The sequence below is a fragment of the Ornithorhynchus anatinus genome, chromosome X1, assembly GCF_004115215.2.
Source record: "Ornithorhynchus anatinus isolate Pmale09 chromosome X1, mOrnAna1.pri.v4, whole genome shotgun sequence".
Taxonomy (NCBI): domain Eukaryota; kingdom Metazoa; phylum Chordata; class Mammalia; order Monotremata; family Ornithorhynchidae; genus Ornithorhynchus; species Ornithorhynchus anatinus.
Genome location: NC_041749.1, coordinates 80,298,216 through 80,311,940, shown reverse-complemented (window position 1 = coordinate 80,311,940; position 13,725 = coordinate 80,298,216). Strand labels below are relative to the sequence as shown.

The 13,725-nt window shown below is 58.6% G+C and overlaps 1 protein-coding gene across 1 annotated transcript in view; it reads left to right on the top strand.

Annotated features, from left to right (window-relative positions):
* The window catches only part of FHOD1 (formin homology 2 domain containing 1), a 27,850-nt gene extending 14,235 nt beyond the window's left edge, over positions 1 to 13,615 (top strand). The window contains 20 exon segments of the mRNA XM_039910151.1: positions 460 to 527; positions 1,211 to 1,316; positions 2,027 to 2,121; positions 3,068 to 3,179; positions 3,484 to 3,578; positions 3,820 to 3,963; positions 4,093 to 4,280; positions 4,367 to 4,480; positions 6,753 to 6,868; positions 7,262 to 7,710; positions 7,712 to 7,939; positions 8,355 to 8,510; positions 8,753 to 8,935; positions 9,061 to 9,180; positions 10,897 to 11,058; positions 11,949 to 12,139; positions 12,234 to 12,426; positions 12,606 to 12,768; positions 12,846 to 13,073; positions 13,251 to 13,615. Coding sequence (XP_039766085.1) covers positions 460 to 527; positions 1,211 to 1,316; positions 2,027 to 2,121; positions 3,068 to 3,179; positions 3,484 to 3,578; positions 3,820 to 3,963; positions 4,093 to 4,280; positions 4,367 to 4,480; positions 6,753 to 6,868; positions 7,262 to 7,710; positions 7,712 to 7,939; positions 8,355 to 8,510; positions 8,753 to 8,935; positions 9,061 to 9,180; positions 10,897 to 11,058; positions 11,949 to 12,139; positions 12,234 to 12,426; positions 12,606 to 12,768; positions 12,846 to 13,073; positions 13,251 to 13,333 — 3,194 coding nt within the window. The 3' untranslated portion in view covers positions 13,334 to 13,615.
* The last annotated feature ends 110 nt before the right edge of the window (positions 13,616 to 13,725 follow it).

Genomic DNA, 13,725 nt, shown 5'->3' with positions numbered 1-13,725 from the left:
GACCCCTTCATAGGCTAGAAATCTGGGGTCCAACCTGGATGGGGTTCCTGACATGGGCATCCAAGCTGGTTTGGATCTAAGCCAGCTGGCCCACAGATGTGGTTGTCTAGGTGGGAGTTGTAATTCCCATAGCCCAGGAAATGACCAAGCAAATGCAAAGTGCAGGCTTACTCCTGAAGTGAGGCAGATCCCATTTCCATCTGTGCTCCCTTCTGATCCAGGAACCTCCCTGCTACCCTCCCTGCCCCGATACACACACTGGTCCCTAGCCCCCTAAACAGAAAGGACTGTGGGGCACCAGTCAGGTTCCAAACCCTGCCCAAACCGACTGCTTTCACCATGTGCTGGCTGCCCCAGACTGGCCCAGAGGCTGAGACCAAAGAGGCTGGGAGACACAGGAGTCCCAAGTTGGGTTTGGCCCTTGCAAGAGTAGTCTAATCAGCAGTGTGCTCCTTTCAGAGAAGCTCTACAGCTCCAGTGGACCTGAGCTGCGCCGATCCCTCTTCTCCCTGAAGCAGATCTTCCAGGTGAGAACCCCTGGCCCTCTGCAGGGCCACAGCAACCTATCTCACCTGGCCCTCAGGGCCAGCAAATTTAGGGTAGTGGCAGGGTGGGAGAAATCATTTCTTGGGTTTTTTGGTTGCCTTAAAATGGTTTCTTGCCCCTCGGCCGGCCCATCTCCCCCGCCCCGTCCTCCTGTTCTCCGTTCTTTCGCTCTCCAGCCCCTTGCCCTGTACTCTTTGAGCCTCCCATCTCCTGACCCCTTAACTCCCTGTACCCCTCTAGTTCCTTTCCTCCTTTGCTTCCTGTTTTTTCCTCTCTAGACCCTTAAATCCCTTGGAGCCCTGTCCCCTGGCTTCCTGCCCCCTGTCTCTTAACTCTAAACCCATCAGCTTCTGATTCTCCAAGATCCCAAATGCTGTGGGCATGGAGCAATGTTTTGGATCTGTTGGTGGGATTGGAAGGGGCCTGAGCCCATGGCTGGGGCTGTGAGGGGAGCGGGATGTGAGGTGGGGGTTGGAACTCAATGCAAGTATCTCTGGTCTGGTCCTGATGGTAAGGGATGACAGGATTCAAGGCCTGTGTACCTTACTTCACTTCTATCCTGCAGCACTTCAGCCCAGCTCTCCCTTGGGCACATACACCACCCCTCCCCGCCCCCCCGTGGAGCTCCTTTCTGACTCTCCCAACCCCTGGTTTCACCCTGCAGGAGGACAAGGACCTGGTCCCAGAATTCGTGCACTCGGAGGGGTTGAGCTGCCTGATCCGTGTCGGGGCAGCTGCTGACCATAACTACCAGAGCTACATTTTGCGGGGTGAGTCCCCTGATCCTGTTCCCCAACTTTTTCCCTAGGCTTGAGTTTGGGACAGTGTGACAAACACTCCCCAGCTCATGCTTTCTCTCTCACTTTCCCAGTGCTAAACCCATCTTGATTTGGGACAGATTCTGGCATTCCCTAACAGTGGTACTTGCTAAGAGCTAGAGCAGCTTACTCTGAGCCAAGCATTGTACCAAGGGCTGGGGGAGAGACAAGAAAATCAGGTTGGATGCAGTCTCCATCCCACACGGGGCTCACAGTCTGGGGGGGAGAGAACACTTATTGAATCCCCATTTTACAGTTGAGGAAACTGAGGCACAGAGAAATGAAGTGACTTGCCCAAGGTCATCCGGCTGGCAAGTGGCGGAACTGGGTGCTGCTTCCACCCTCCCCAACCCATAGCTGTTTGGAGGGTTTCACACTGAGAGTGGAGGAACCCTCGTGCTATAGCTGGGGTGGCAGGAGTGATTGAGGTGCTTTGCACACAGTAAGGGCTTAAGAAATGCTATTACTTCTGCTACAACTATCACCCAAGAGCAGGTTTTGCACATGTGTGATTGTTCCAGTGGGCTGCTGGAGCTTCGCAGGGCCAAGTGGCAGCTCCCTTTGGGCAGGGCGGACCCTGGATTGCTCCAAGGGGGTCCCAAATTTCTGACCTGTGTAGAGTTTTAGGATCCCCCTGCTCCCTCCCCATCTCTATCTTCCAGCATTGGGTCAGGTGATGCTGTTCGTGGATGGGATGCTGGGCGTGGTGGGGCACAGTGAGACCGTGCAGTGGCTATACAGACTCTGTGAAAGCATGGTAAGATACTCTGCCCCCTCCTGCCTCCAGAGATCCGAGGCAAGAGGTATTCTGCCCCCTCTGAGAGATCCCCTGCCCCTGGAGATTTAACCCTGCCCCGACTTCAGAGGAAGCCCAGAATCTGAGAACCCCTTCACCTGAGGGAAGCAGAAACCTTCTCTCAGAACATAAGAACGTAAGACCATAAGTACTGCCATTACTGGGTTTAACCAATGGTACATCCAGCCCAGAATTCTGTCTCTGGCTACTGGGATGGCAATCACATGTACGGACCATTTCCATTTCATCTTGGGCTCACTTTCAGTCTTTCAGTCATCTGGAGAACCAGTTTGATGGTTTTCCTCCTTGTCAGCCACCTCCCTTTGGCTATGGCTCGAGATGTAGCTTATAATGTTGCTAACTCTCCCCTCTTCATAATAATGCTGACAGCATTTATCAAGCATTTTCTACGCACCAATTACAGGGCTCAGCACTGGGGTAGATTCAAGGTAATCAGATCAGGCAGTCCCCCATCCCACACGAGGCTCACAAACTAATAGATAACCCATCCCAAACATAACGTTCCACAAAATCTAACCCTTCTGGAGCCGACCGACTTCTCTAACTCGTCCCTTTTGCATCTTTAGCTTTTCCCTAACACTTCATTAAGGACTTGTAATCCATGAATTTATCCAAACCCTTCTTGAACCTATTTATACTTGCCTCCACAACTTCCTGTGGTAACACATTCCATATGGTTATCACCCGCTGGGTGAAAGTGTTTCTTTTGTTTGTTTTAAACCATATCCTCCTTCCAGCTTCATGCAGGGCTGGCCCCTCCTGTCCTCGGACAGGGATTGTGCTCAAACCCCTTGTGACCTCCTGCGACCCCCTAGGAGAAGACTGTCACCCCCCAGGAGAGGGCTGACAGGACAGGGCTGGTGATTCCCCTCCCATGCTTCCCCAGTCCCGTCTGGTGGTAAAGACAGCCCTGAAGCTGCTGCTGGTGTTTGTGGAATACGCAGAGTCCAACGCCCGGCTTTTCATCCACGCCGTCTCTGCTGTCGCCATTGCCTCTGGTTAGACTACTGGATTCCCCCCCCGCGACCCCATTCCTCTTACCTCATGCCTCTGAGCCCCTCTGCTCTGAGGTCTGAGACCCCCCTCCCCAACCCCAAGCCCCCATAATTTCCCCCATGTGCCCCAGCGTTTCCAGGACCCTCCTGGAGCCCCAGCTGAGCCTGACCCTCCCCAGGACACAGACTGGCCTCTGCCAGCCTGGTCCCCTCAGGGATGCCCGCTCCCTGGAGACGGCCCTCCCATGCTCTCTGATTCTGCTTCTCCGGACAAGTCTCCTATCCACTGACCCCACCTGTGTGCCAGGCGCCTGCCCCTGGGCCAACCTGGTGTCCATCTTGGAGGAGAAGAATGGAGCCGACCCGGAGCTGCTGGTGTTCGCCATGACGCTCATCAACAAGGTCGAGGGGTGGAAGGGGCAGGAGGACCTGAGGATGGGGAGGGGCAAGGGCTGTAGAGAACAGGGTGACCTGGCGGGGGGTGGTTGGGGAGGCCCAGAGTGGGGGCCGAGAGAGCCGGTGACTCTAGTGTGTTGGGGCATAGGGGCCACTCTCCCGACACCCACCTCTATTTTCCCTGTAACACACCCACTCCTGGAGTGCCCAGGATCACCCTCCCCACCCTTCCCCTTGGTGCCCACAGACCCTGGCTGCACTGCCCGATCAGGACTCGTTCTATGATGTGACGGATGCGCTGGAGCAGCAGGGCATGGAGGGCATTGTGCAGCGGCACCTGGGCAGCTCAGGCACTGACCCTGACCTCCGAGGACAGCTTGTTCTTTATGAGGTTAGTGGACTCCTCTTCTCCTCCCAGTCCCGTTGTCCAGGGTTCCTCAGTGTTCTGTATGGAACAGCAAGGTATAGGGGAGCACCACGGCGCCCTTGCCTTTCTCACTCCCAGACTTTTTCCTACCAGAGTGCCCTGCGGCTGGAGGATGGGGACCCCGAGGAGGGGGGTGTAGGTGGGCGACGGGAGCGCAGGAAGCCGTCCACAGAAGAGGGCAAACGAATCCGACGCTCTCTTGAAGTGGGGGGTTTTGGGACTTGTGTTCCTGCCCTGAATGTGACTCCCCGCGCCGCAGCACCTGCACAGCCTGAGCCTGGGTGAGTTCCCGAGAAAGAGAGGGGCTAAGGGGAGGACCTAGGGGGATTCCCCCCCCCAAACACACACACTGACCCTCCTGCTTCAGCCCCCCAGGCCCCGCAGCCAGTACCTCCGTCAAGCTGTTTCCCTGCCCGCTGCCTGTCGCCGCCGTCTCCACTCTCGAGACCTCTGGGAATCTCTGCGAGAGGAGCGTCTACAAGTGAGTGGGGAGGTATCCACGGAGTTGGCCGGGACACTCATCAACAAGGCCAAGGAATGAAAGGGGCAGAAGGGCCCGAGTGGAAGGGAAAGGTTGGAGACTGTAAGAAAACAGGGCGGGCTGGTGGAGGGGAGTTGAGTTGGGGAGGCCCAAACTGGGGACCAAGAGAAGTGGAGTAAGTGTCACCCACCCATGCCCCCATGAAGTGCCTAGGCCCCCAAGTGGGAAGGTAGTGTGGAAAGGTTGAGGGACCCTTCCCCTTTCTCCCTGCTGCCCCTGGGGAAAGGGTTGGCAGTCTCCTCCAGTGGCTTGGGGTCTGTATAAACATCTCCCCAGGATGGCTGCTCCCCAGGCCCCTGCTCCCATCTCCATTTCGCTGACTGTCCCCTCTGCTCTATCCCTCCCTCCGGCCCTTTCAGCCTCTGCCCCTTGCTTTGTGCTCCTGCTCTTCTACAGGGGATGCTGCCCCTCCCCTTCCCTCTCCCCCACTGCCCAACTTCTCTCTCTCTCTCTCTCTCTCTTTCCAGACTTCACCAAACTGCTGCTCTTTGGTAAGTGCCTGCATGTTGAGCCTTATTCCTTCAAGCTGATTCAGCTTGCCTCTCTACTCCTTCGATATTCCCTCTTTTCCCCTCTGGTTTCCCCTCCTTCTTTTTCCTCTCCTCTCCCTTCCCGTCTTATCCCCTCTCCTCCTCCTCCCCGGACTCTCCCGCCTAAGAACTGCTCCCTTCTGGTCCTTCCAATCCTGGGGTGGTGCCGCATCCCCTCTTTTTCCCTTTTTCCATACCGCTGAGCCTTCTTTCCATTCAGTACCCAAATCATCCCTACTCCTTCAACTAACCAGGCCAGCTCCCTGGTGAGGGGTTGAGACTTGGGCAGAACTGATAGGGGATAATGGGGGGAGGGGGCGCGGGGGGCATGAGTGTGCATTGTGTGTGTGTGTGTGTGTGTGCAGGCATGTGTGTATGCACGCATGAGATAAAGGTGGGGTGGGGGAGGGCTGAGAGAGCTTGAGGAATGGGGCGGGCTGGATAGCGGTCACTGACAGCTCTCTCTCTCAGGCCCCCGGAGAGGCCCCCAGCCCCCAGGGCCCAGCCTGTGTTGAGCAGGTTGGAGTAAGTACAGGCTGGCTGGGAAAAAGAGACGTGTGCTCTCTGCTTTGCCCTGCTTTGCTCCCCTTCACCTCACCCCTTCCTCATTCCGAGGGTTCCTCATGACCGAGGGTCGCTTTGGCCGGGGCTTGAACCCCAGGCAGCAGGTGACCAGGATTGCTCCTCCCACTGCCCTCACCCTCCCTGTCCTAGGCTCATTCAGACTGTGCCAACACAGGGTCAGGCAGGCACGAGAAGGGCTGAAGGAGAGCTGAGCATAATGAACCCCGAGCTGACCGTTAATCCATCCAGAGCTCTGTAAGGACCCAGTCCCCCAAAGAAGAGGCAGAAGTGAATCCTCAGAGGCCCTGTGAAGTTGCCCTTCCGTGAACCCTGACTGGGTCAGGTCAGAATCCTGGAGCGGGAATGAGAGCAAGGGGGAGGAGAAACCGAGGTCGAGCAAGGGCCAAGAGTAGGAACTGGGGGGTAGGGGGAAAGGGGAAAAAGGAGCTGAGATATTTCAACCTAGAGAAGAGGAGGCTGAGGAGCAGAGTTCACTACAGAGGACGGGGACCAGCTGGGCTTCGTCTCCACCAGACCAGATGGGCTGAGGCTGCTGCAGGAGGTAGCTTTATTATGTGCCGGATTGGGCAATTTGAGGGAGGCCGCAGAGTCTCTGTCCCCGGAGAACTTGAAGAGTCCGCCCGGACTGGCTAGTGGCCAGCCCATCTAGAGGCAGAAAGATGGATGAGATGACCTCCGGAAGGCCTGACAAATCTAGGGTAGGAAGGAGCAGGGTGGGAGAGTCTGGGTCCCCCCCGTCGAGTTCCGTGCTGCCTGCTTGAAGCATGGGTGGCTGTCTGCATGGATTGTGGCGTGTGTGCGTGTGTCTGTGTGTGTCTGTGGTACCTCGAGCGACCTGAGAGTGCCTACCTCAAAGATGGAGAAAGTGCAGGGGGTGGGGTGGGGGAGACACGAAGCACCTGACCTTAAGTCCCCAGCAAGGGGAACCGGGAAATGGCCTTGTCTCCCGCCGTTCGCTGCCTCTGCCTCTCTCACGGGCTCTGCCGAGCAAAGAGTGCTGAGTATCCAACTGGGTTGGGAGACTGGGGATTGAAGGGGACAAAGACGCTGAGGTCCGTGGGCTGAGGAGCTAGGCGCCAATCGTGCCTCTCCCCCAGAGCTCGCTTCCTGGAGAATTTGGCAGCAGCGGAGACGGAGAAGCAGGCGGCGTTGGCACAGGGGCGGGTAGAGGCTCTAGCAGGGGCCCTGCCTGATGAACCCGACGGGCACCAGGGTGAGATGAGGCGAGGCGGGGGGGGACGACAGGGGGAGGGGAAACGCGGCGGCGGCGAGGTGGTGAAATGGGGGGAAGAGAGAGAGAGCGAGAGAGCGAGCGGGGTTTGGTCTGGAAGCTGTAGAGCCGCCTGAGGGATGGACGTTTGAAGTCCGAGAACGTGCCCAGAGGCTGCGTGTGGCTCCCGCCCCATCATGGGGATTCCCGAGCCACTTCTGCCCCCTGGTGGGGAGAAGGCGTTGGTGCCTCTGAGCGTGGTGAGCAGGGGGAGGAGGGGGAGGTTTGGTGGGGCGGCGGGAGCCAGGGCAGTTTGTCAGGGGTCTGCGCCTCGGCCCCTCCCTTCCCCGTGCCTCCTGCTGCAGAGTGACAGGGGGTCTCCCCCTTCCCCTTCAGGTGCCCTGAAGCTGGCTCCTCCCCACCAACCCCCCTGCAGCCCCAAACGTCCTGGTCCCCTGCCCCTCATCCGGACCCGGCACAGTCCGGAACCCGAGCCCCCCGCCCCGCTGGCCCGAACCTGTCTCACCTCCGAAGCTGAACTCTTCCGGGAAGCTACAGTGTCCTCAGCACGATCAGCAACCCCATCTCCTACCCTCTGCATCGGGGACTTGGACTTCTCTGACCTGGGGGAGGATGAGGATCAGGGCGTGTTGGACAGAGAGGCCTCGGAAAGAGCAGCAGTGGGGCTCGTGGTCCCACCCCCGCTTCTCGGGGGTGTCCCTCCCCCGCCGCCACCCCCTCCCGGGAATTTCCCGCCACCACCGCCCCCTCCTCCCGGGGGACCTCCCCCTCCCCCCCCCTCCCCTCGGTGTTCCTCCGCCCCCACCTCCCTTGGGTCTCTTCGCCCCTGACGGCTCCACGCTTCCAACCAAGAGGAAGACGGTGAAGCTGTTCTGGCGGGAGCTAAAGCTGGGCCCGGCTGGGCAGGGGACTACAGGGGGGCCAGCAGGCATGGGAGGAGGACGCTTCGGGCCACACTCCACGCTGTGGGCTGCCCTAGAACCCGTGGTGGTGGATACCGCCCGGCTGGAGCATTTGTTTGAGTCACGGGCCAAGGAGGTCCTGCCTCCCAAGGTACTTCACTCTGCCCTCCCCAACAGCCCACACTCCTTGAGTTCCCCGTTTACCAAGGCATTCCCAGCCTCCCCACTCTGTCTCTCGGCCCCCTGCTCAGCGATGCTCTACCTGCCCCATCCCTGAGGCTTCCTTCCCATCCCTCACTTCAGTGTTGGGGGATCCACCCCAGGCACACTGCACCCTGTACCCTGTCCTGCTCCCAACCATGAGCAGTGTAGGAGACAGGGGAGCTGGAGCCCTCATCTGGAATAAGGTAAGGGGGATGGCCAAGGCCAGGAGCCTACTCTCCCCTGCCCAGTGCTCTCCTGCCCGCCTCCCCCCCCGCCCCCCATTCTGCACACCATTCCACTGCCTTATCCCCTCCAAAAACTGCATTTCCCCTCTCCCCCCAACACTGCCCCCGTCCCCGCAGAGAGTCAGCGAGGGCCGCAAGGCAGTGACCACGGTGCTGGACCCCAAGCGCAGTAACGCCATCAACATCGGGCTCACAGCACTACCCCCTCCTCACGTCATCCAGACGGCCCTGCTTGGCTTTGACGAATTTGCAGTCAGCAAAGAGGGCATTGAGGTAAGCGAGGCAGAAAGGCAGGAAGATGGTGAGGTGGCGGAGGGTGTGGAGCAACCTAAACCAGAAGCACAGAAGTGAGGTGAAGAGGGTGGAGGTAAAGCGTCGCGGGCTGCAGCAGTCATTTAGATGAGGAGGCCTGGGTAGAGGACATGAGGCACAGGTTTGAAAGCGGTGGCAGAGGGATGGGGTGGTGGTGGGGTCAGGAGGCCCAGAAGCTCTGGGTGGGGCTGTTATACTCGTAGAAGCTGCTGACCATGCTGCCGACGGAGGAGGAGAAGCAGAAGATCCAAGAGGCTCAGCTGGCTAACCCTGAGTGCCCCCTGGGCCCAGCTGAGAGCTTCCTGCTGACCTTGGCCTCCATCGGGGGTCTGGCTGCTCGCCTGCAGCTCTGGGCCTTTAAACTTGACTACGAAGTCATGGAGCGGGTAGGGCAGGGCTAGCCAGCCCTGGGGGAGGGATTTGGGTCGGGGGACCAGGCCTGCTGAGGCCTCTGCTTCCCCTTGGGCCTACATTGTGCTTTTCTCCCTTCCTCCGCCTTGGCACCCCCCAGGAGATTGCAGAGCCGCTGTTTGACCTGAAGGTGGGCATGAAGCAGCTTGTTACCAATTCCACGTTCCGTTGCATTCTGGCCACCCTCCTGGCTGTGGGCAACTTCCTCAACGGTTCCCAGGTGAGTAGGCCTGTAGGTAGCCTGGAGCAGGGGCTGGAGGGACTTGCCAGGGGAAGGTGGAGTTTTGGAGTGGGGGAGAGAATGAGGATGGAATGCTGGAGATGGGGGAAGGGATTGAGGCCAGGCCCAACGCTCACTGGCACACACAGACATCCATAAACGTATGAAGGATGAAGTTGCTTCTCTCCACACCAGAGACCCTGACCATTGGATTTACGGCTGTCTGCCAGCAGTCTCCTTCTCACCTTTCCGCCCTCTTTTCCCACCGCACCCCAGCTCACACCCTATGCTCGTCCCAAGATAACCTCCCGACTCTTGACACCCTTCCCCCTGGAGGGAATTCCCTTCCCACCTCAAATCCGCCAGAACTTCCCCACTTTCAAAGCTGCCCCAAAAGGGCATCCCCTCCTCCCAGATCATGTCATCCCATCAGCTACTTTGAGCATGTGTGGGTATATTGGTTTTTACTTTGGTTGTTACCAGTTCTTCGTTTCTCTTTTTGCCTCGAGTGTATATATCTATTCTGTGTCCAGGATCCCCAATTTGGGATTTGGAGGCTGGGGGCAGAATGTCATGGTGGGTGGGGCAGGGGGTGTGAAAGGAAAGAAAGGAAGGAAAAGGGGAACAAGGAGGAATGGGAAGGGAAGAGCAGGAAGGAAACAGGAAAAGGAGAGGGAGAGGAGGAGGAAGAGAAAAAAAAAAGGAACTCTCCAGTTCCTCTCTGCCTTCTCTCCTGTCACTTTTCAGGCCCATGCAAGGCCACACACCGGCACCTCACTCCCACCCAGGGGCATCGGCCAGGGATGGGGTGGAGGCCGTCGTTCCAGGGTCAGTCGGTCAATGGTACTTTCTAAAGCACTGTACTAGGTGCTTGAGAGAGTACAACAGAGTTGTTAGACATATTCTCTGCCAGGCAAGGAGCTGACACTCTAGAAAATCACTGCCCTCACTGCCAGAGGGCCTAGATGAAAGTCAGCATGGTTGTTTTTTTTGGCTCACCCCAAATTTCCCTGAGGAGGAACCATCCACCTGCCTTGCCCCAACTCAGGAGGTGCAAGGGGTCTGACAGTCCAGGTGCTTCACAGCATCAGGATCTGGCTGTCCAGGGCTGTGCTACGTTTTGGCTGGCAAGGTGGCCACACAAAGACAGTGTCCTCTCACTGTGGGCACCACCCCTCTTCCCCCACCAGCCTGGAGGGCGGCAGTTTCCATGCAGCCCCGTGCTGTGGGGCACCCACCACACAGTGGCACTGAGGCACTGATCCCTGCCCCTTCATGGGGCAGATGCTGCCCCAGAGGCCCTGAGGCCAGGAAAGCCACCCATACCTAGTCCTGGCAAGGACCAGAAGAGTGGTGGCAACAGTGTCCTCTTATCCCATCCTGTCAGCAAGGAGCCAAAAGGTGGCACCACCATCTTGATTCCACCTCTGGTCCTTTTCCAGTTCCAAGAGGCGAGGTGGAGAGGGCTAGCCAGAGCTGCCCACCCTAGGCAAGAAGTTATGGGGGTGAAGCTAACAGTACTTGCCCCCACGGAGTGGGCTCCTCTGTCTTTTGCTGCAGTTCTCTGTTACTGGATTGTGATCTCCTCAAGGGTAGGGACTGTGACTTTTACCTCCATTCCGTCTCCCAAATGCTCCATACAGTGGTTTGCACACAGTAGGTACTCGTGGAGCAGTAATGATGATGATGATAATGATGGTGATCTGTGGGTTCCAGACCCGTGGCTTTGAGCTGAGCTACCTGGAGAAGGTGTCAGAGGTGAAGGACACCGTGCACAGACAGTCACTCCTGCATCACCTGTGTGCCCTAGTGCTGCAGAGCCAGCCGGATGCCTCGGATCTCTACTCGGAGATTCCCGCCCTCACCCGTTGCGCTAAGGTCAGGGGGGATGGGAGGGGTGCTCCTTGCCCTTGAGGCTGGGAGGGGGAGGCCCACTAATGACTTTTCACTTTTACTCAATCCAACCACCACCTACTTTTTTTAAAAGAACAAATAACTTGTTTACTTTTAAGATTCAACTCTGTTCATGGGTCTTGGCCTCTGTTCTGCTGTCTGCTGGCTCTGCCAGCATTTCCTGTTCCTCTCTCTGGCACTTTCTTTCTTAAACATAAACTTCTCCATAAGAGCGTAAGCTCCTTTTGGGTAAGGAATGTCTGTTTTGCTGTTTCAGTTTCCCAAATGTTCATTACCATGGTGCCTAGCACTCAATCAGTAAATACCACTACTATTCCTACAGGGTAGGGCAGATGCCCTTTTGGGTGGGGATGGGGTGAGGTTAAGATGGATCCAGGCTGACTGGCACCAAACCTAGGTGGCTTTAGTTAAGATTCAGACTCCCTTCCAGTCCCCCCATCAATCAACGAACCAGTGGTTTTTAATGGAGAATGGTTGGAGCATTCAAGGCGGTGGGGGATAGCGGGAGGACAGAAGCTCAGGGCTAGGGCACTCTGCTCATGAGGGAGCCCAGCACGGACCTATTGAGCTCAGACGCCTTCTCCCACATACTTGATCGTCTCTCAGGCTGCTGGGGCCTGAGCCAGTGGCCACCGTGGGGGCAACTAGGAATTCTCAACAGCCTTCCTGAGATGTGAAACTTAGGTCCCTTGTCTCCCACTTCAGATTTAGTCTGGACTGGTCCAGGGTCCCCTTTGAGCCTCCCAGGCGGGGACCAGGGCGAAAACCGGGTTGTTGACGTTAGTGGAGGCGGAGAGGGGAGTGGAAAGGGGGAGAGGCATTGTCCTGTGCTCAGCAGCCTGCCCCTCCCTCAGGTGGACTTTGAATTGCTGGCGGAGAACTTGGCCCAGCTGGAGCGGCGAAGTCTGGCAGCAGGGGACAGCCTACGAAGCCTGGCCAAACACGAACTGGCCCCCGCCCTGCGGACCCGCCTCACCATGTTCCTGCACAACTGTGACAAGCGGGTTGCCACCCTCAAAGTAGTGCACCGCCGGGTCTGCAACAGGTGGGGCCGGGGGGGATCCCGGGAACTGGGCAGGGACCAGGGGGATGTTACCCTCCCCACCAGCCACACGCCGCTGACTGACCCGTGTCCCCAGGTTCCAGGCCTTCTTGATATACCTGGGCTACCCGGCGGAGGCAGTACAGGAGGTGCGGGTGACGCGGTTCTGCCAGACCCTGCGGGAGTTTGCACTAGAGTACCGCACGGGCCGCGAGCGGGTACTCCAACAGCAGCGCAAGCGAGCCACCTACCGGGAACGCAATAAGACACGAGGCCGCCTGATTACGGAGGTGAGATGGGCCGCTCGCCCCCCCCCCCCCCCCCCCCCCCCCCCCCCCCGATACCACACTCCAGAGCCCTGGACCTAGCCGGGTTGGTCCCCACCTGCTGAAGCTGGCGGGTGGGGGCACCCAACCCTGAGCTGGGGGTGTGTGTATACGTGTCCGGCCTCCCCGCCTCCCTCTTGCAGACGGAGAAGTTTTCAGGAGTGGCTGGAGAGCCAGAGAGCACTCTGCAGGTGCCATTAGCCGTGGGAAGCAGACCGGGGCCAGGAGCCAAGGATGACCACGCTGCCATGAGCACCCTCCTCATGGGTGGGACGCACCCAAGTGCCCACAGCCGCCGCAGCCGAGGTAAGAGGAAGCAGGGGAGGCTCTTCTCTGAGCCCCTCAGTGGCTCTGAGAGGCCCTCATCCTCTCTCTCCCCCTAGGCACGGGCCGGAGCAGCTCCCCAGGGGCAGCCAGGGCTGTTCCCGGGGCAGTCGGGGCTGTTCCAGGAGCGGGGGCCAGTGGGATGCAGGAGGAGAGTGTGGGGCCCGGCTCCCCAGGGGATGCCTCGGATGAGATCATGGATCGGCTGGCACAGTCGGTGACAAGGAGCAGCCCCAGGGCCCTGGCAGCCCGGGAACGCAAACGCTCCAGGGGCAACAGGAAGTCCCGTGAGTACGGTGCCCCTCTCCCCCAGCCCAAAGCCCACCCTTTGGGGCTCTGGCCCCCCACTGTCTTCACCCCTGCCCCCCACAACCTGGGCCAAGCATCGGGGCCCTCGGCTCCTGCCTCCAGCTTCTCCCTCCCCCTTCCTTCCCGGGCTAACGGTGTCCCTCTGCCTCCTGCAGTGAGACGGACACTGAAGAGTGGCCTCAGTGAGGACCTGGTGCAGGCGCTGGGCTTGAGCCCAAGCCCTGGCCTCGAAGTGTGAGAGAAAGCGCCACCAGCCTCCGGCAGAGCACAGATCCTAGAGAAGCAGGAAACTCAGTGGTCATCCCTCTGCCCCCTGGGGCCTGTTCTTGCAGGCGCAAGGCCTAGGCTGGACCACACAGCTGCTGCCATCACTGCCACCACTCTCCCTCCCTCCACCTTAGGAGCGACACCGAGATTGCGAACTTTTCCGAGCCCTCCTACTGGGGCCCAAGCAGTATTAACTATTACCAACCCCCATGTCTACTCTGGGTGAACAAAATAAAAATGACTCTCAGCCAACCAGCCTGGTGTCTTCCTCCTAGGGTCTACGGCTGAGAGCTGAAGGGATGGAAAATTGGCCTGGGCTTGCTTTCCATACTCAAACACAGTCCCATGCTGTGAGGCTTGGCC